The sequence below is a fragment of the Pogona vitticeps genome, chromosome 5 (assembly GCF_051106095.1).
Source record: "Pogona vitticeps strain Pit_001003342236 chromosome 5, PviZW2.1, whole genome shotgun sequence".
NCBI classification, from domain to species: domain Eukaryota; kingdom Metazoa; phylum Chordata; class Lepidosauria; order Squamata; family Agamidae; genus Pogona; species Pogona vitticeps.
In genome coordinates, this window is record NC_135787.1 from 179632149 (window position 1) to 179654969 (window position 22821).

Here is a 22821-nt window from a genome sequence, read left to right on the forward strand (position 1 = left end):
TACCCACCCCACCCCCAATTTTAGATAAGTCGACATTACCCCCTTGATTTGAAAGGATCTCGGCCATGCTCAGCCAGTCGAGCGCCGCCGCCGAAGCCTTGCCGCCTGGGCCTGCAAGGCTGTGCTCAGTCCTTGGCCCCACGGGGGCGGCTTCTCTTCTCCGCCGGTGGCTGGCTCCTGGGCAGCCGTCGAAGAGCAGCAGGTGGCTTGCCACCGAGGGCCCCTGACGCTGCCTCCCTCTCTGGCACCAGCACCTGCTCGCTGGGACGGCCGCGGTGAGCTTCGGCATCAGAGCTCCCCTGGGCCTCACCATCGAAGGTCCGTGACAGCTGCCACATGCAGGGCAAGAGGCTCTGCCAGATCCAGCCGGCCAGTGTGGAGGCAGTGCCGAAGGCCGCTGCTGCCCAACGGGCTCTTCTGGGAATGAGGACAGGGTGTGGAACGGCGGGGGCATCCCAGCACCAGGAGGCGTTGTGGCCGCACCCCCCCCCCCGCCATGATCCACCTCTCTAGGCACTGGAAGGAGAGGCTCCTCCTGGTCGGGGCGCTCCACCCACTCACCCTGGCCTCACCGTCCATCATGGACGGCCCTGCAGCCGCTACCCCGGCTGCCCTACACCACTGGCTGGGGTCCATTGCCATCTGCCATGGCTCGGTTGCAGCCGGGCTGTAGAAGGGGGCGGGAAGGGGCAACCGGGCAGCTGGGGACCCCCCTCCAGGCAGAAGAGGAGGAAGAGGAGGAGGAGGGAAGGGGGCTAGAGTCACATCCTCATTACCCCCAGGATTTTCATTTTTACCCCATTTGGGGTAATTTACCCCTGTTCCCTGACCACTGATCTAACACAAAATGTTAGATTCTGAAAATTCAATACTTGGGTTCACGCAGGAATAAAATACTTGCTGATTTCCCTAATACTTCTAATACTTGGATTTGTTATTGCTATGGAGAGGCAAGTTTGCTCCTCAGATTGTCTCTCATTTACTTGGACAGCCAAATGCCTCATTGCTAGAAATACCCTGCACTGGTTAGCACCTGAAATGTGTACATTTTATACAACTAAGAGCTTTGCACAAATTTTTCCTAATTAGTCTTGAAATATTTAATTTTGTAAGGGAGAGGTTGAGGCATCTGAGCGAAAGAAAATTTAAAAAGAGGAACACTTAAAATATTACAGCATGCTGGACTGAATCAATCTCATAGTGAAATGCTACTGGCCACCGTAAGCAATGAGGAACTACAAGTAGGCCAATGTATATAACTCTGCAATTGAGTGAGTGGGCTGGTATGCCATTCCTCCTCTTCCTATAGCATGTGGGCTGCCAAAGGCCGTTCATGGGTGATTGAAAAGCAATCTTAGGAAAAGTCAGTAAGGTTCAGCCAATGGAAAGCAGAGCAAAACCAACACTGGGGAAGATGGGTAGCATAGATAGTTCTCTTTCTGTGCCAGCCCTCCCCTTCTCTATGTCTGATAGGATACATGGAAAAAGAGAGAGTAGGTCCATAAATGCAAAGAATAAAAGTCATCCTACAGCATGTAGAGAACTATAACAATTGCAATAATAGTGCTGAAAAACGCATAAGAATTACAGTCTCCAGGTATAGGCAAGGATGTTACCTGTAATTTTAATTAAAAAGAAAGAGAAAAAGTAAGATGAATGATCAAAGACCCTGCTATGCAAAAGGCTTATTAATTCTACATTATAGAAAGCTGTGGAGCATACATGGAATTAGAAATGCCCTAAGGGTAGGAAAGACAAGAGGAGATTGGACAGAAATAGAATCATATTGAACCCCGAGCAAGCATCTATGGAAGCTGTTAGTTCTACTTTGAGTGATTAGCAATGTGTGGGCTTTGCAGGATTAAAGACAGACGGCCTCTGCATCCATGTTTATGCTAGCAGAAGACAAGGAGGGGCTGATCACAAAGGTTAGTCTAGCAATAGTACCAAAGAGAGGTGTATATCGGCCACAGGGAGAAGGCCTAACTTGACTGCAGGTCTACAGCTCAGCTGCTGTCTGCCCTATTTAAATCAGCAATATATAAGCTATTGTTGTGCAATCTATGTATAGATTGCACAACAGTAGCTTATATGTAGTTTTCTATGCTGGCATGTATTTCTAGACAGAATTGCTTCATGCCAGGGGAGGGCAGAATAAACCTCTTAGAGTATCAGAGATGAGCTTCTCTGCAAACAAAAATCATGTTGCTGATTTAAATGGTAACTTTTCCCGAGTTCCCCTTAGTGCCACTTCTTCCACCATCTCTATCAGTTAGAATCAAGTCCAGAATAGCTAATCCCCTAGGCACTTCTTCCATTTTTTTGAAGGAAAAAAATTAGCCAACCCCCCCCCCCCCAGGAATTTCTTGAAATGGCCATGTTAGGCAGAATTTGCCTCCCAACAGATATCAGGATAACTGAAAGCTCCTATTAGTCCTCCATCATGTCTCTTTGAAATTCTTGCAATTTGTTTTTCAAAGCTTTCACCCTTGATTGGTGATCTTCTCTTCTTTTTGATCAGTGTATATCCTTCAGTTGTTGTACTCCAATCATGGGAGTTTCCCCAACAGTTCAGTTATACTTATCAAGTCATATTTACCTTCTTGAACTAAGATTTCCAATTCTTCTTGTTTGTTTCCTACACTCCTAGCATTTGTTTATAGGCGTCGGAAATTGTGTGATTTGTGGCTTGCTTTCCTTCATGTGATTTTACTGTTATTGGGCCTGATTAGAGCTGCTTTCTCTGCTCCTCTTACTGTGCACAAGCCTTCATCAGATTTTACCTATCAGTCTGCATCTGTGTCCCACTTCCAATTCAGTTTAAAGTCCTCCTGATGAAGCTTTTCATGCTGGCAATTGTGCCTATTTAATCTTGGTACAACGTACATTATCATATCATTAACTCAGAGATGAGCAGATGAGCTAGGAACCAGAAGATGAATGGAGTATGTATGCAGCACTGGAAAACTTAAGCCCAAAAGCATCTTCCAAGAATAAGTAGCACGATTAATGACCAGAATTGCTCTGCTATTTTTGCCTTCAGTGAATTAGTAATCCCAGGTCATCAGTAAGGGACGAAGTAAATAAACTGAATTTTGGCAAGGGATGTGGTAAAGGAAACATCATACTGATTCATTCTAGTCTGGATTCAGGCCTTGCTTTGGGACAGCAACAGCCTTGGTTGCCTTTGTGGATTCTGGGAACTGGATAGAAAGTTCTGCAGCATTCAATACTATTAATACATGCTTTTGGACTATTAGGCTACAGGATTTCTCAAGGTTTTATGTCCATCACTCCCCCCGCTTTTAACATTTACAGTGAAGCTGCAGGGAGAAGACATTGGAGTTCTGGGCCCAGATCTCACTACTATACTGAAGATATGCAGCAGGATACCCCTTTTTCTACAAATGCAAAAGAGGCTGTGAAGGTTCTGACTTACTGTCTTGATGCACTTATGGATTTGTTGTGTCTGGACAACCTGAGGCTCAATCCAGGCAAGACAGAAGTTTTGTTGGGCGGCAAAAACCCCAGTCTGAGTCTGTGGTTGCAGCCTGTTTTGAACTGAGCTATTCTCTTTCAAAGGACTCTTGGATGTAAGCATTGTTCCTGGAAAGCCAGATATCCACTGTGGCCAAAAGTGCCTTTGCCCAATTTCATCTGATCTGCCAACTGTCTAGGGAAGCCAGATTTAGCCACAGTGATCCCTGTTTTAATTACATGCTTGTTTGACTTCTGTCAGGTGCTCTACATGGCATTGCCCTTGAAAAATGGTTCAGAGGCTACAGCTGGTGCAAAATACAGTGGCCAGACTGTTATCTGATGTATGCTTTAGATACTACAGTACTTAACATTGCTCTTGAACCAATTGTACCAGGTTCCAGTTTCTTTTGAACTCGATTCAAGGTGCTAGTTTTGATCTATAAAAGCCTAAACTGCTTCGGGTCAGGATATTTGAAGGACTGCCTTCTTCAGCTGTATTGTACACAATGTTAGATCCTCAGCAAACACCCTGTTATGGACACCACCAGTTATATGCTGGTAGACACACAAGGTGCTTTCTTTGCAGCAATAATCCTGAACTCATTTCCAAGAAAGGTGGGGCTGGCTCCATCTTTTTTGAGCTTCTGATGGGAAGCTAAAACTGCACTGTTCTGAAGAATCTTTGGTCTTCAGGCCTGTTCTTATTTAAACTGGCATTTGGACAATGTTTTGAATCTGTTTTTAAATTCTTTTAATGACATCAGAATGTTTGATCTGTTCTTTATTATTTTAACTTATTGTAAATTGCCTTAGGAGCCTACATGGGAGAAAGACAACTTTTAAATACATGAAATTCAACAACCGTTGCTATCCTACTCTTTCAGCAGAAGCAGAGTAGTGTTCTAAAACAAAGAGGTGCTTAAGTCATTTAACAATAAGTATAAAGGAAATATTTTTATTTATTAAATGCTCATTACATCCTTGTTCTCAAGCAGTGGTTGAAGGGACTTACAATAATAAATGTAATAGAAACATAATTTTTAAACCATTCACACACACACACACACACACACACACACACACACACACACACACACACACACACACACACACACACACACACACACACACACACACACACACAAAGAAATTTTTTTAAAAAAATTACAGCAGCACAGCAACAGGTTAAAATGATCCAATAGAATTCCAGTTAAGGGTGGGAAAGAACAACACTGCAGCAATAATACACAAAAACAAACAGGTCCCACTGAATATAAACTTATTTAGCTGTCACCAGAAAAGTGCCAGGCGTGAAGAATAATTATTCAGTCCTGCCTGAAATTTGCCTTTAAACTTAGCCAAGAGTAACCATCCTCCTTTTTTGCCTACTTCATCTACTGATTATTTCTATCCCAGTACATAAAATACAGGAAGAATTCTGTTGGCTATCTAGGACAGCATTCTGTTTACACAGCACAACAAATATTCCTTCCACCTCTGCTTACGCTCTCAGCAACTGATACACAAAGTCAGTTTGTCAAATCTCCTTTTGAAATCATTCACATTTGTAGTCATCACTACATTTTGAAAGAAGAAATTCCACAATTCATCTATACATTGACTCCCACTTATCTGTCCTGTGTCTTCACCAATTACAGTGATGCTTCGACTTACGACCATAATCCGTCCCAGAAGATGGATGTAACTCGAAATGGTCGTAAATCGAAGCACCATTTCCCATTAAAATTCATGGGAACGTGATTAATCCATTCTAGCATTTTTTTTAAAAAAAATTAAAAATAAAAATACAAATAAAGCACACAGAAAGTCCCATTGGAAGGTGCTGGGGCTTAAAAAACAACCAAAAATAAACAACAAAGCAAGCCCCAAATGCGCTGGGGCTTTAAAAAACAAATAAACCAAAAATTAACAAAGGAGCAAGTCCTTTCGCAAGGCGCTGGGGCTGCAAAAAAAAATCACCAAAAAACAAAACAACACACCACAGAAACATGATCCCCCCAGCCCAAACCCACCCTGCAAAAGCCACCCAGAACAGTTTTTAAAAGCAAAAAAATAACCAAAAAACAAAACAACAGAGCACAGAAACATAACCCCCACCACTACAACCCAAAAGCAGCACCTGACCTTACCAGGGTAAGGTGCCTGCTCTGAGCACGCTCATTCCCTGGCTGCAGCCAAGGCGGCAGCAGCAGGGCTGGCCATGGCGGAGGGTGAGGCCAGGGCGAGCAGCTGGAGCGGTGCTTTGACAGCAAGGCCGGTGGAGAATGGGAGCCACCCCGCGGGGCCAAGTACTGAGCGTGACCCCTCCAGGAAGGAGGAGGCGGCAGCGCAGGAGGACCCTTCCTCCAGGAGCCGGGATCAGGGCCCCCTCTGCCCCTGGACTGAGGCCGAGGATCGGGATCCCACCATCAGGTGCAGTAAGACCCCTGCTGCCACCTCCCCCACCACTGCATCCCTTTCCCTAATCGCTGGGGCAAAAGGGCTATAAAGAAGCAGCCTCTTCGCCACCAACAGTTTGAATTTCCCGCCTATCCCCCATCTTTTCCTGGTTGTAATTTGAAACTCCGGCCACAAGTTGAAGCAAATTTTTGTGGCCGGAGCTGGTCGTAACTCGAAATGGTCGTAAGTAGGGGCGTACGTAAGTCGAGGCACCACTGTAGTTCTACTGAAAGGTTCTTTGAAAGAGAGACAAAGTACTCTCTCTGATCACTTTATGTCATCATTGTTTATACAGTATATTTTTGTCATCTCTTCCATTGCTTTTTTTCTTAGCTTAAAAAACCTAAATTCTGTAGCCTTTCCTAAGAAGAAAGAAGAGCTAAATTAAGCTTTTGGTGTAATATCTGCATTGCTGAACCTACAAATCTGGATTTGGAAAAAATCTGGAAATATTTTTGCATGGTAATAGGTTTCCATTAAAGACTATCTTCTTATTTATTTAAAATATTTATACTCTTAAAAAGAACCCAAGGTATCACACATCATTAAAAGATATTTACTACACAAAAACAGTAAACAAAAGCAACACCAAAAACACATCCAAAGCATTAAGGCATAACAATTCATTTAATAACTCCAGTTAGGCAACCAGTCACTAAGGGAAACCTTGCCTGAAGAGAAAGGTCTTTGTCTGCTTGCAGAAGGACAGCAAAGATGGGGCCAGCCTGGCCGCCTGTGGGAGGGAGTTCCAAAGTCTGGGAGTAGCAACAGAAAAAGCCCTCTCCTTTGTCCCCACCATACTGCGAAGGCAGTGGGGCCAAGAGAAAGGCCTTTTCTAATGTTTTAGTGCTCAAACAGGCTCATAAAGGGAGGTATGGTCCTTGAGATGGCCTGGACCCAAACTGTTTATGGTTTCATAGGTTAAAACCAATACTTTGAACTGTACCCAGAACTGGATCAACACCCAGTAGAGCTGCTGTAACAGGGGGCTTGATCCTTGTAACCAGCTCCAGTTAGCAATCTGGCTGCTACATTTTCAACTGCATTTAAAATTTCAGTTCCATTAATCATAGTATATCTTTTCAATTTACAAGTGAGTTTAACAGCAACAAACTAATGAAGAGTACCAACATTTCCTTCTCTGAATTAGTTTCCAGATACCATTATGTCTTTTTAAAAAATTCCTAGACCTCTTTGTCTACTCTAGAGGTGGGCAACACAGGGCTCATCGTAATATTTTTATAGCCCCCAAAGACCAGACCAGAAATATTCCAGTGGGGAAAATCCTTCTTAAATAAATATACATATATTTACATATAATTGGCTCTCAAGTCCCTGCCCAAAAAGAAAAATTGAAACTGGAAATGTCCATCCAGGCATTTCTTGTGTTTTGTTTTGTTTGTTTTTAATAGCTGCTCCCAGCCATTTCCAAGCCCCATACAGACCATAGTTGGATCTGTGAAGAACATTATAACCCACCAGCCTGTTACGATTGTCAGCCTCTGGTCTACAGGATGCTAGTCTACAATAGATCACACATATTTTCTGTTTTGGCAGAAAAGCTGTCTTCCTTACGTAAACATTTCACATGATCTGAGTGCTATTTCTCCCTCTCCATATCTTTTGGCTTTGCTGCTATTTCATATCAAGTGATTGCTTATCTAACAGTAGTTACCCGGAGCTGGTAAGTTCTTGGATGCCCTGTTTTGGAGCAATAGTTTCCATCTATGACAGCTAACCATTTCTTCTCTATGCTCTTCCGTTCCTGCTCCCTACAGAAAATCTCAAAAGGAATGGCTTTGATTTGATCGGCTACAAATTCCTGGTCTGGTCTAATCTGTGATGAGATGTTCGCGTATGCCAGGTAGTCAGAATCTTAATTACGCTGCCTTCCCTGTACCATCACCATAATTGATTACGTTCATAACAGATTCCACTTTGTTACTTTATTGTGGATCTTTAATTTTCTGGGTTATGCTCCTGAAATTCAAAAAATAATGTAACCTGTTGGATTTTGTTTCTTCTCGAGACTTTGTGCAGAGTATATACTCCACCAAATGTATCGGCTAAGACAAGTGATCCACCTGGTCAATGCTTAACCTTTGTATTGTAGCAATTTATTAGGACACATTAGTAGTACTTTTGGACTACTTAGAAGAGGTTATTTTATTACTGTGTCAAATACTCTGAAGGACTTCCACTACATTACAATAGTTGCATTGATTCCCCAACCACTCCTCTCTTGTTCAGTCACTGACAAGTCTTCATTTGCATAAGCAATTGAGTATCTTTGGTGGAAGGACCACACCAATATCCTTTTTGGATGCAACGTATTATTGTAAAAAAGCAGTTTTATGATTTTGTAGCATTAATTGTTGTTCTGTCCGATAGTACTTCAAGACTGGGAATATGGAAACCATTCACCAAACTGAAAACTTATGGTTTTAGTCATTCTAAAATTCCACTCAACATCCTGCTTAGTATGTTGTTTTCTTGGTTCTTCAAGTATAACCAAACAAGGACAAAACTTAATCAGAATATTGATCATTCCAATAATGATAATTGCAATAATGTACTACATCTCTATGTCTGCTTGAGCTGACATAACTCTGATGATACATATGTTAAGCAAAAGCCTACTTTGACACTCTCTGCTGTTAGTAAATATTGATATGCTACATCCTTCTGCGTCAGTTGTATTTTTCCATGCTCATTTTAATATACTGTATTTTTTTCTGTATCATTACAGAAAGGCCCATAATTTTCTGATATGATTGCAGTGTCAAAATTAGCTAATTTAATGGGGGGGGGAGGATGTCACTGCTGGGAATTATTACTGAGATAAAAGGAAATTTCACCCTGACATGTATTGGAACATGAAAACACAGAAAATCAGATGACCATCAGATAGTAGCATTTTCTTTTAACATCTACATATGTGAGAAAAACCAAACTTCTTAATATCTCATTTGAAATAAACCTAAAAGAATCTGTGTTAGGGACATCAGGATATCCTCCTTGTATCTATCACTTCTTTTAAAAGGTGATAATTTCAATGGTTAGTATTTGGGGCAAATCAATCCCTTCTTTGCTCAAGAAATCTTGCTGCTTGACCAGGCAACCCAAAGCATTCCCATCTAAATGCAGAGATAATGATCCATCTGGCTTTACTATCCTCAAGGCTAAAACATATATTGGGCAACAGTGCAGGGTAATTGGGTGATGCTGGTGTACTCAGTGAGGCAGCAATATTTTTAACTAAAAAGGTGCCAAAAGAATCCCTTGGCTAGATGAAGGGTTAGAAATTGAACGATAAAAGCGTGAATCTGGAATATCTTCGAACAGAAGACAAATGTTAAGAGTCTAATGGGGAAATACAGCAGCTTTGGGCATTGCTTATTTCATTTTGCTGTATATTCACTTCAGTTGTCCTTATGCCATGTACTGTTCTATTTAAATAAGTGTATGCTTCATTTCATTTTACTTGGCCACAATACTTTTTGCTACCAAGAGGGTAGGAAACTGCGGTGAGCTATTCACATATGGACGTATCCCATTTTTATGAGACACTGTACCTTGTCAGATTCTGCCATGAACTACTGTGGGAGAACTTAAGTTTATTTTGATTTTTAAAAACTTATAGTGCATTTCAAAGCTCACAAGTTTAGTCTAAACACATGAAAGGGAGCACAGCTCAGTTGGTAAAGCACATGTTCTGATTCAGGACATATCAGGTTCCGAGCATATCAGGTTCCTAAAATCCTGGAAAAGCACTGCTAGTCAGTGTTGTCAACACTGGCCTTGATAGATCAATAATCTGATGCATTATAAGATAGGGATGTAAATCTGAATTTGTCTTTATTTTCATATGAGACACGTAATTTTTTCTTCTCACCTTTAAGATGGCAGAAGTTTCATTGTTCCTCTCAGAACAATTTTCACCCCTTCAAGACAGATTTTTGAATATAAACTGCTGCCTCGCTGTGTAGACTTTTCCAAAAGCAAAAACACTGAAATGGGTTGTTGTGTGATTTAGATCAATCAACATGTTCTGATTTGCTTGTTGAATGTGTGCATAAAAGGCACTAGTTTCCCACAGGCAAAATGCAGAGAAATCAGGTCAGGGGAATGATTGCTGACTCATTCTTTCACTAGAGGTAAAGGGTTAGTTAGCAGTTCCTCAACAAACTATCTTGAGGAAAAAACAGTAACTTGGCAAAGAAATGAAACACCGGTGAGAGTTTTTCACATTCCCAGTATAAGGTAACTTCCTGTATTCCAGCCTCAAGATTGCTGTGTTGGACGAGACCTTAGCTCAATAGTAGAAACCAAGCTTCACATGTCAGACAACTCAACTAGTCAACTTTAATCCTTGGTTTCTCTAAAAAAAAAAAAAAAAACTGCTCAAAACCCTGGACATCTGGCTGCTACAATTCAGTGCTGACACCAGTCTAGATGAACCATGGGTCTAACTCAGCATAAGGCACCTTCCTGTCTTTTCCTACTTAACCAAATTTAGCTGAGCTAGATGTTCTGAGTTATATTCTTTATCAGTTTGTAAGGGGAAAAACACACCAATCCCTTTTGCCTTCTGCTCACACAGTATTTAGCAATCCAAAATTATTACCGGTATGTAAAATAACAATATGATATAAAAAGGAGAAATTATCAGGAAAAAAACATGAAAACGCCTTGAAAATCTGTGCAACAAGAAAACAGAAGCGTATTTTCTAAACAATCATAGCTGACAAATAAAATCCACTGTCTCAAGAACTTATCTGTTGTAGTTCTTTTTCTAATTTTAGTTATACACATTAATAAAATACAAGCAGAAAAATTATTAAATCCTATGAATCCATTCAAACATGGAGAGTAGATTCTGTTATTTCCTTATTTTGATGGTGTACATGCCCTATTGATTGTTAGAAAACAAGCGACCTTTACTGTCTTCTAGTAAAATCACTCCACTAACATAATCAAAACAGACCATTTTAAAATTATATTATATTTGACATACTGTTATAAATGTCTTTCCAAAAACACACTCTTCTCCAAATGTAATTATTTAATATCTTTGAATTAAATAACCTTTCTTTTCCTGATGTGACACAACTCACTGATTGTTGAGAACCCAGAATATGAGAATCTTCCATTCCAATACATATACCCATGTTTTACATATTAGATTGATTTTGCTTTTTTTAAGGTCAGGCAGATGGCAAATGGGGGAGGGGAAGAGTTATGTTAGATACAGCACCCTTGTTATAGAAATTTCTCTGTTAAGGGTGCTTACTTAACACTCTGATATCCTTTTAGTGCCAGTCAAAAACCTTTTTTAAAATCTTCCCAGCCTTTTAAACTATTGAGATTATTTTATAGCACAACAATTCACTCTTTTAAACATCATATAGAAAGACCATGAGACAACTATTTTAAATAAATATGTAAATCCTCTATTATGGGATACTCTTAGTAAAAACTCAGATGGGCTTCTTGCACATTTAGATTGCATGAAATTTAAAATTCAACAAAAGGATTGTGAATGCTGGATGATTTTCCTAATATTTCCTTTTTCTATAACTGGTTTTTCAAAAAGAGAAAGAGGTAAATAAAATTGCATGTGTGCGCACGGATGCGTGTGTGCGCATGCACGCACTCACTCACACATACTAGTATATCCAGCTTGTATATCTCTTACCTTCTGCAATAAGAGAGAACCAGAATACTTTGTGACAATGTAATACAAGTCCTCACCAAAGGCATCAGCCCAGGATTTCACTCTGCACATGGGGAAAAAAAACACAGCAAACAGAAGTGATATTAGTAAGTCTGCATCTGACAGTCTGTACATAAGGCAAAAAATAATGAAAGATTAAAAAATAAAGACAAAATTTGATGGCTACAGCGTTCGGGGCTCTTTAGGGAAAAAGTGCCTGAGGGAGGACACAATTGAGACGTATAAAATTATGCAGGGGATGGATAAAATGGATAGAGGGAAGCTCTTTTCCCTCTCATGCAATACTAGAACCAGGGGACATCCACTCAAAGTGTTGGTAGAGTGAGGACAGACAATAGAAAATATTTCTTTTCCCTCCTTGCCACAGGATGTGGTGATGGCGTCTGGCCTATATGCCTTTACAGCAAAAGGGGATTGGACAGATTCCTGGAGGAAAAGTCCATTGCAAGATACAAGCCATGATGGGGATGTATAATCACCAGGCTTAAAAGGAAGGTACTTCAAAATGCCAGATGCAGGCGTGTAGTATCTGGAGACAGGGATCTAGTTGTCTCGTGTGCTCCCAAAGGCATCTGTTGGGGCCACTGTGAGATACAGGGAGCTGTACTGGATGGGCCCCTGGCCTGATCCAGCAGGGCTCTTCTTATGTTCTTATGTACTCAAAAGGTGTTGGTTTTAGTGGGAGGTTTTGGACAGAAGCTGGCTAGCTATGCGTACTTCTCAGGAGAATTTTAATAATGGTTTGTCTGCATGTGCAGGATTTACAGGTATGGAGTAGTGACATACAGTACATAATTGCTTATTTCATCTTTGCAGGTATAAACCAACTGTTTCAGAAGTTTTCATCCCCTTTGTGATTATAGGAGGTTTTGTACATTTTTTTCAGATTTCAGGGCTGTTGTTTTGCAAAAAATTGCAGAAGAGGGGGTAGTTTACAACATTGGAGGGGGAATTAGAGATTTAGGAGGAAAGGAGTAAGTGTCAGTGGATAGCTATGCAGTTTGATATTGAAACTAATATACCAAATTGTTTAATAATAACTGAAAATAAAAACCATATGGAGAAATTCACAGGATGTATAACTTGCTGCACTGCTGTATTGAGTCACATTCTTGAACCTCTTTACTTCAGTAAGATTTTAACAGTCTAGTGGTGTATAAGACAGCAGCACAACACTTCCAAAACATCAGCGGTTTTAAAACTACATTGTGTTGTTATGCAATATTGATACTAGAGGCATAAATCTCTTTAAATTAATCTGCCTAGAATAGCATGTTATTCCATTCTTCTTGACAATACACTTCAACACACATATAGGATAACATATTTATGTTTCTTTCAAGAATCTCATTGACTACATTTTGATTGCAGGTCCTTGTAAACTTGTCCATAGCTGGGTGGTTTGATTGTAATCATTATTCACTACCAATTTTTGTTGTAATATATATCTGAAGGAAGGATACTCCCAGCCTCAAAGCTTGAGCTATATTTGACATCGGTGGAGTTATGTCATCGGACACTGGTCTGCCCCAACCACATCCAACATGGAAAATGGGAAGTGCATGTAGTCCTGTTCCGTTGTGCTCCATTGCCACATCTTATTATTGCATGGGGGGGGGAAAGCAAGTCCTCCCTCCTCCACATGCCCTCACCATTTCAAGCCTCCCACAAGTTGCAACTGGGAGACTTCCTGCACAATTTAGAGCCCTGGAAAAACATTATTCTAAATTACGCAGGGAAAACTGCATCAGTAGTAGTGTCAGCCTACAGAGTTTTGGAAGTTAAAAATGGTAGCAGAAACTTGTTGGCATACATGTCTTTGTCTTTTCCCTTTGCATGGGTACTGTGGTGACCCATCCTGTTACTTTATTAGGCTTGAAATAAAACTGTGAAATAGTGGTTAGAGTGTGGGACTAACTCTTGGGAAGCCTGGCTTTAGAATTACAGAATTGAGTCAGAAGGGGCCTATATAAGGTCACTGAGTCCAACCCCCTGCACTCAGTGAAGGAATACAAACCAAAGCCACAATGGAATTTAAATCCCATTTAGTCATGATATAGCCCAGTCACACTCCTTCTATCCGAACTACCTCACTGGACTGTTATAAGAGTAGATTTGGAAGAGAGTCCTACATGCTGTGTGTCATCTTGTTCTTTGCCTCAGGTGATAAAATGGCTTTGCATGCCCTGGAGAAGGAAATACTGTGTAGCAAATAGCCTCTGCCTTTCCTCTTATCCGAAATTGAATGAACCATTGTATGTGTCTGTTTTTAACGGCCTCACCAAAAATCCTCAGGCTGCTTTCTAAGTGATCTTTTCCTTTCTAAGTGATCTTTTCTTTTCTAAGTGATCTTCACCACAAGGCTGAAGCCCAGTCAGAATGAGGGAACAACTGCCTAGGCCTAGCCTGCAGAACATTCTGGAAACATATGCTGTTCTATGGAGAAGTGAGGCAAAAGAAAAAAAAAGCACTTCTTTGCATCTTCAGCTCTTGAAAAAAAAAATGCTTCAGAACTCTTTGACTCAAAAGGGGGCAAAAAAAAGAGAGATCTCTTTAATCTCAACCTACTCTAGTCCCTGGTGTACAGCGAGGCCCTGTGTGAAGGGTGTTTGTTGATGAGAAAAATCTCAACAGCTACCTAGGAGAAAGCTTCAGCTGAAGCATTTTTCTTTGCTCCAGGCCTAGTGCACCGTTTCCATGAGAATTTGTACAATACTCAATTTCCCCTCTCTGTCCCTGCCTCTGGGTTGTTTTAAAGACAGGAGATAAGCAAGAAAAAAAGGGAGTCAATTGGCACTGCCTTGTGGGAACGTTTAGAGAAACAATTGTTTTAAAATAGGGAATAATGGGAGGGGGCACTTCTGAAAATAATATATAATTCTGTTAGAAATATGATCAGTTATATAAGCACGAGTTGTAAGCTGTTAGGTATTCTGTCGGCCTATTAGATGTGGTAGCTTTCAGTCTTGGTAACAGCTATTGGTTTGAATAAATCAAGTGCTGGAAGGAATACATTTGCTGACCAACTTCTTATTCTTTTTCCTCACCTGCCCAGATCTTCTGATCCACCTGTGGGTCTGCCCAGAGGCCAGTATTTTTCAAATTTGCATCTTGCCAATATCCGCAGCCTGAATATAGATCTTTACACAGATCTTCCTTAACCCACATCCTCTATTATTTTGATATAGGAAGAGCAAGTTATTAGCATTACAATTCCACATAGCCAGACAAAAGCGGAGTTCTTTCCAGGGCTGGCTAACAGCCCAGGATTTCAACACCCAAAAGGGAGGTTGTTAGTGAAGGTCTGCAAATTTCACACCCCCGCAAAAGCTTCCTCCGCACTATCCCCAGAATTCTTGCAGCAGAATATTGGTTTGAATAAGGTGTTAATTGTTATAAGTTAATGAAATAAATTCACCAATTTATAATAGCCAAATGGCATTTTGAGTAGAGTAGAGGAAACAAGGGGAGAGGGGAAGATTGCTAGCACCAGACTGTGAATGTGTGAGAAAGACGTCTTACATTATTCACATATGTACATACCATTTATGTCAAACAATATAGAAGCAGATGGCGAGTGGAAATTCAATTTGTTGTTGTTTTTACGTGAAAAGAGGGAGCAAATACTTCCGGGAGAAGACACAGAATACTGATAGAGATAGCTTGGAGACAGCACAAGGCTAAGTAGAATGGATAATGGAGCCATGAAAAAGAGAAGGCCACTTACGTTTCGAGTGGTATCTTTATCTGGGACCTGGTGAAAGGCAGGAAGCAGCTGAGTGAGAGAAATAGCCACAAAAGGCCACTTGGCAGCATTCTCCACACCAAAACCTTCAGCAGCTCGATCAGTTGCATAGATGCACAGATTCTTAATTACGTTTATTTTAGGATGGTCCTGGCATCAGGTGGTCAAGCCCCAGCATGATGCTCTGCTGGGGTGAAAGTGGGAGAGCAAAAGTCTGGGAACCTCTAATCCTTCATCCTGTAATACGACACAGGAACTCTTCTTCCCACTTCTTTTCCAATGGACTACAGCCCCCGAGAGGGGAACAACATGCTAAACTCCACAAAGAGCGTCCTGGACTCAGTTAGATGGGGACACTTGAGGAAATCAACCGCTCCATGGCTGCGAAGGATGACCATAGGAATTCAGCTTCCATGCCCTGCAGGAATGGCAGACTAAGAGGGTAACTCTGCAAACGGCAGAAACAGCAGTGGCTACGTAATCCACTGCCAGCCCTTTAATCCCTTAGTAGAGCAGCAACAGCAGCAGATTTAGGGAACTGGAGTGGGATAAAATCAGCCAGGATTACTCTGATTTCTACAGACAGGCATCAGTCTGTCCAATCAGAGATTTGAACTAGCCAACTCCAACCCTACTTTAAAGGGACATGGCATGATGACTCCGAAAGTAAAAAGACTGCCTGATCTTTGATTGTTACAAATCAGCACTTGGTCTTGATATTACAGTATAATGGACATGAGCATGCCTGCCTTATATCTCTCTGCTCTGTCCTCCAAATCTAGTTTAGTTCTTTGTTTCTAGACCTTTTCCCATCCCCTTGGAAGTATTAAATACATTGGACCAAAAATCCTGTTTTCCATTAGGTGCATGAAACCCTGGTGAGCCCAAAGGAAATAATTTAGATCATGGGGTGGGGGGGAAGAGGTTACTTACCTGTAACCATGGTCCTCCACACAAATGGGTTTTACTGCACTTGTGCAGGGCCTCTCTGAATATTCTAGAGCCTAAAAAGATGTGATTAATAGGACGTTGCCCCGTGGCGCGCATGCTTTGCCCGCCTGTATTGCCTCAGTTCCGAATGTCCAATGCTGTCAAAGCTCTGATACCCACAAAGCTCAAGACAACAAGTGACGGACAGCGGGGAGGCTGGGCGGGATGTGTGGATTCACAGAGGACCACTTGAAGAACCATGGTTACAGGCAAGTAACCGGTCTTTCTTCTTTGTGGCCTCTGTGAATCCACACAAAGGGGTGACTAGCAAGCTCACTTACCGGAAGGAGAGCCGTCACACCAACAGTGAAGTCAGCACAGCTTTTCCTAAACTTGCTTCCTTCTTGGCCCTGACATCAAGACAACAGTGTGTCACAAAAGTCGAGAGTGCAAACCAAGTGGCCACTCGACAGATGTCAGGGACTTCAAAACCGGTTCTTTTAGGAGCCTGAGATGGAGGTTTGTAGGGGTGGTAGGGATGTTGATAAGATTGATGAAAAGTAAAGGGTTTGCGCTATTGATTGTGCTGGTACCTAGGTTGCTGAATGGCATATAATCGAGCAGTCTTGTGAATTTTGTGCAAGTTTTCCATGACATAATCGGTCTTTTCGTTGAAGAGACCTGCGCTGTCAAAAGGTAGCTCCTCGATGCAAGTCCTAGCATCATTCATGATTCTGGAGGACCGCACCCATGCATGTTGTCTAAGGGTGATGGAGGAAACTAGAGACTTAGAAGCCGCATCAGCAATGTGATGGGCCGCCAGATGTTGTTGTTTGGCTAGAGTAATTGCCTCAAGGTGAATGTTGAGAGCTGCAGTTCTGACGTCCTCTGGAGTAGTTTGGAGGATAGGCAGGATTTTATTCCACAGCCTGTGGTATGCCCCCATCGTGGCCTGGTAGTTGGATACCCTAATCACAAAGGAGGCCACCAAGTACAAATGGCGTACTAAGATGTCTAGTTTTCTCCCTTCTTTATTGGTAGGGGTAACTGATGATCGGTTGCCTGCTCTGGATTGGTTTGATTGGACAATGATGGAATTTGGCAGAGGATGTTTAATTAGAAATGATGTATAGGTGATGTGGGTGCGATAGTGATTCTCCACTTGTCTGGGAATCTGTAGAGATGTTGAAGACTTGTCCCAAGACTCCTTAATGTCCATTATTGCTGGGACAAATGTTAAACTCAATGGTGGAGATTTTTCCTGATTAATGTCTTCAAAAATAAGATCATGCTTCGGGAAAGCGGATTGTTCAGTATCCAATTCTAGTGACTTGGCCATATGCAAAATAAGTTGAGCATAGGAGGTAAAATCCTCAGAAGGGGATAGTGGGTGTACATCAGCAACATCTGGATCTGGGGTAGGTAGATGTGAAGGTGATTCCCCAGATGACTCCGAGGGGGGGGGGCTTGATCAGAAACCAAAGATACCAAAGAGTGCTCAGAGAGTGAAAGGGTTGGTGATGGAGAGCGATGATTATGTCTAGAGACTGACACCAGAGGAGCTGGGACCTGAAGATCAAGACGTGATGTAGATATGGGGACACTACGTTGCGAAATTGATGTGTCATTGGTACCAAAGAGTGCTTTGGTCAAGTAGGTTCACGACAAGTTGATTTATGTTGATCTGGAGCTCAGTCACAAAGAGGTACTTCAGTGACAGGCACCTGGTGCTTTGACTTTTTAGCCTTCAATACCGCTGGAACAGGCTTCATACTGACTCGATGTCGACGCCGGATAGGAGATAGTGATGGTTAAGGTGATGACTGAGACAGTTCGTAGGCATATCATGCACGTTTGCAATATTGATAGTATTCTGGAAGAAAAGCTGGATTGTAGTGCTCGTATCGACACCGACAGTGGTCACCATACCGATTGGTATCGAAAGGCTGCTAAATCTCACATATCCATGACGGGCCCAGTGTTGAGAGGAATGAGGGACAAATACCACCTCTCAATATTGTGGTGGTGAAGAGATATGGTGTCTCTTTGTCATCCTCTTTCTTGGAAGAGACTGCGAGATCGATGCCTCAGAGTTCAAAAGGTGTATAACGGTCACCCACCCGGTCGAAACAGAATGGGCCGGGCCGGGCTGGATAGGATATCCGCCTCTGAACGGCCGTGACTGGGTGACAAGCTTGGAATCAAAACCGACACTTGAGCCTGAGCAGGGAGGCTTGACTCTCCCGCTTCAGAGGCAGAACCTCGGTCTGGAACCTCTCTCGATGATGCCTCCAAAATTTGATCTTTTCTTTTTCTTTCTTATTTTTTCCAGATTGGGTCTTGGCCGAAATGGAAGAGGTCTTTGACATCGACGTTGATGTTGATACCGATGGTGATTTTGATTTACAAACCTTCGAGGAAGTTCTTGGTGACAGCATGGGAACCACCAGGATAGTAGACTCAGATCAAGTAGGTGGAATTGGGGTGAGTTCCATAGTAGAGCTAGTCAGTAGACTGGCCGGTGCCAAGGATTTCTCCCACAAATGGGATCTGAGGTGTTGGAGTCAGAGTTTTAGGGCTGGTTTAGTCAATTTCTTGCACTCCGCACAGTTTTGAGTTTGATGGCTCTTGCCCAAACAGAATAAGCAGCTATCGTGGCCGTTGGAGAATTGAATTTTACTGGCACATGTTGCCCAACATTTGAAAGGGCCTGAGAAGGCCATTAAAAAACAGCGGGAAGGAAAGGGGGTAAAAGGGGAAAGAGCAAAGAAAATAACTCACAGGGAAACATCCGAAATGAAAAACTTGATTTAGTCCATTAGGCAAAAGAGTAGTCATAATCAGTCCAAAATTCAGAATACCGTTAACAATCAAGAATAAGAATCACAAGCTCTAGGTCAAAAGAAGTCCGATTTCAGTGGTGGCTAAAAGGAACTGAGGTAATATGGGTGGGCAGAGCATGTGCGCTACGGGGCAACGTCCTACTAATCACGTCTTTTTAAGCTCTAGAATATTCCGATAAGTCCTGTGCAGGTGCAGTAAAACCCATTTGTGTGAATTCACAGAGGCCACAAAGAAGAATCAACTGCTCATTATATCAGAATTATCAGTTGTCAGATGCCTGCCTCTCTCTCCCACCTTTACCTGTCTTCTTGCTGGTTTTATGCAACTGTCTCTAAATACAGTGGTGCCCCGTATAGCGAGGTTAATCCGTTCCGGATTAACCTTCGCTATACGAAAACATCGCTGTGCGGGTAAGGAAAGCCTATTGGAACGCATTAAACTTAGTTTAATGCGTTCCAATAAGCGTCGAAACTTACCCCTCCAGCGATGTTTTCGCGTCCGGCGGCCATTTTGGAGCCGCCGATCAGCTGATCGGCGGCTCCAAAATGGCCACCGGATGACCCGAAATGGCCCCTATCAGTGTTTTCGCGCCCTCCCCTTGCTTACGGAGGTTGCGAAAATCTGCGGGGGGGCATTTTGGGCCATCCGCAGCCATTTTAATGGCCGCGGATGACCCAAAATGCCCCCCGCAGCGTTTTCGCAACCTCCGTAAGCAAGGGGAGGGCGCGAAAACACTGATAGGGGCCATTTCGGGTCATGCGGTGGCCATTTTGGAGCCGCTGATCAGTTGTTCGGCGGCTCCAAAATGGCCGCCGGACGCCCCAATCGTCGCAAAGCGAGTGCGGCGATTGGGGCTGATCCGTATAGGGATCCCCAAAAAGGGATCGCTATACGGATTCTTCGTTAAACGGTGCGCTCGTTAAGCGAGGCACCACTGTACCTTCTACAAACTCCCTCCAGCTTTATAGCTAGCTTTTCAGTTTTAGTTAATCATTATACATATTGATATTATTGCGTGCTGTCAGATCATATTAAATTTAGTGACACAACTAGATGGGGGAATTTGGATCATATTTAAAAGACTCTTCTCTTCAATACAATAATATATTTTATCTCATATTTCAGTGATCCTTCAGCTCAAATAGGAAATGCTTCTTCTCCTGTGAGAAGGATCCAGATAGCACTTCAGATCATTCCAATTTCTCCCCCCCTTTTGATTATTGATGCTCCTTTTTCTGTATTTTGTTGTTGTTTAATTTTTGTTGTTGTTTAATTTAGTCAGTGACATAGTGCTACAGCAATACATCAACCTACCATGGATACTCCCTTCTATCTGAAATAGCATTTTATCACTTATGAGAATATTTTTAAAAATCGTGAGAAGGACAAAATAAAGGAAAGGGGTTCTCTGCCATCTTTTCTACTATTATACAACCGACTGCATATATCACAGGGTTGTCACCAAAGATAATGCCTCTCACTGCTCTATTTAGGAACAAATTAAACAACCACATAGATTTAAAAATTGAATAATCAGGCGTGCTCCCAATTACACCAAATAAACTGCAGCCCTAGAATTGTTCCAGAAAGGAGCAGAACAGCTTGCAAAAGGGGCAGGATGGATCGTTCGTACTTAAAAATACATGTGGTTGCCATAAAATAGGGCAAACCGAACCACCCAAAAAATGAACCAAATAGCAAAATACATGCTTGTCTCATTGCCCTCTTAGTGACCTTACTAGGGTTTTCAAGGAATGGGAGATATTTAAGAAATAGTTTTACCTTTGGCACCCTCCCCCTGTGAGTTTCCATTGTCAAGCAATCATTCAAACCTAGATTTCCTGACGCATAGTCCACTACTCTGCTCACTATGCAAATTAGAACTTAAAATACTTATATTATTGTTCCAGCATTTTGCATTAATTTTTTATTGTTTTTGTTAGCCAATCTGGGATGTTCCCAGGAAAGAAAAGGTGGTTATTAGCTAATCACTGCCACAACTAAACAGTAGTTTTCTTGTGCAATAGTTTAGGTTGATACTCTAAAGCAGTGATGGTGAACCTATGGCACGCATGCCACAGCTGGCATTCAGAGCCCTCTCTGTGAGCACGTGAGCCATAAGTCACTGGATCACTACCCCCGGCAGCCAAACCTGAAGAGGTGGCTGTAGCCAAAGTGCTAGCATGGTGACCGGTGGTGGGCCAGGATCCGGAGCAGCTGGTGCTGGCGGTGGCAGGCTGGCCAAGCTATAGGTAGTGGCGGGGTTGAGTATGACTGGAGGCAGATCCGGAGTGGGGTCTGTGCGCGGGACTCCCATTTCCACCACCACTTCTGCTGCTACCGCTACAGCCACCTGCCACCCACTAGGTTGTTGCTGTTGTTGGTGTTTTTTTTTTTTTTTGGCAGTTTGTGCACCTGGGGTCAAAATGTTCACCATCACACCCCTAAAGTTTAAATAGAAGCAAAGGAAGCATTTTCATGCCTGCTTGTATTCAGAATCAAGCTCAGTAATGGTACCCACAAGTCTTTACAATCGTGTACTAAGTCTGATTAAGGAGAACGTCTGTGGGAGTCTTCAAGGACTTTTTAATGATCCTCATGACTCCTCAGGATGACCATTAGCACCAAGAAAATGTTAGATTTTGTGAAAGTCATATGGGTTATAAAGGCCAAGGAACATGCATACTAGGAAAGAACTCTTGAGAGTAGACCACTGGGAGAAAGGGTGAAAATCGAGGTGTTAAAGTCTATTTTTCCTCAAGATTATATTTTTTTACAACCCAAAGTACCAGCAGCAGCCTATTGCAATGTATAAATCTGCAATGAAACAATGTTTTTGAAAGTGGTATATGTTTTCATAAGGCAGTGTTTTGTGAGCTACTTTGAGTCTAATTTACAATGGGAGAAAGCATATTATAAATAAACTACATTTATTTTAATTTTAAAAAAGTTCTTACCTGCTCCAGACTAATACCTTAATGGTATTTCTTTGGATGCCATCGTGGGCTTTTCCCTGCCAGGACTTTATTTATATAGCTTCCCCTGTTTCCATAATAATTCTGTGTCCTTTCTTTATTACCATCGCCACACAAGAATTCGTGGTTGTTCATGAATTTGTGTACCTTGGCTCAACGATCTCTGACACTCTCTCCCTAGATGTCGAGCTGGATAAACGCACTGGCAAAGCAGCTACCATGTTCTCAAGACTCACAAAGAGAGTATGGCTCAATAAGAAGCTGACGGCATACACCAAGATCCAGGTCTACAGAGCCTGTGTCCTGAGCACATTCTTGTACTGCAGTGAGTCCTGGACCCTTTGTTTATAACAGGAGAGGAAGCTGAACACGTTCCATATGTGTTGTCTCCAACACATTTTTGATATCACCTTGCAGGACAAAGTTCCAAATAGAATAGTCCTAGAATGAGCTGGATTTTTTAGCGTGTATTCATTACTGAAACAGCAACGTCTACGTTGGCTTGGATATGTCGTGAGAATGGCTGATGGTCGGATTCCAAAAGATCTCCTATATGGAGAACTATTGCAGGGAAATCGCCCCAGAGGGAGACCACAGCTGCGATACAAGGATATCTGCAAGTGGGATCTGAAGGCCTTAGGAATGGACCT

General features: G+C 42.2%; 1 protein-coding gene across 3 annotated transcripts in view; it reads right to left on the reverse strand.

Annotated features, from left to right (window-relative positions):
* CACNA2D4 (calcium voltage-gated channel auxiliary subunit alpha2delta 4) overlaps window positions 1-17292 on the reverse strand; it is a 176227-nt gene extending 158935 nt beyond the window's left edge. For all 3 annotated transcript variants that reach the window (XR_013536775.1, XM_072999840.2, XM_072999839.2), the window contains exons 1-2: window positions 15405-17292; window positions 11639-11720 (exon numbers count right to left, since the gene is read on the reverse strand). Coding sequence is in view for 2 of the 3 variants with exons in the window: in XM_072999840.2 (XP_072855941.2) it covers window positions 11639-11720; window positions 15405-15532 (210 nt within the window). In the remaining variant the exon portion in view is untranslated. The remainder of the gene's footprint in view (window positions 1-11638; window positions 11721-15404) is intronic.
* Window positions 17293-22821: the final 5529 nt, after the last annotated feature.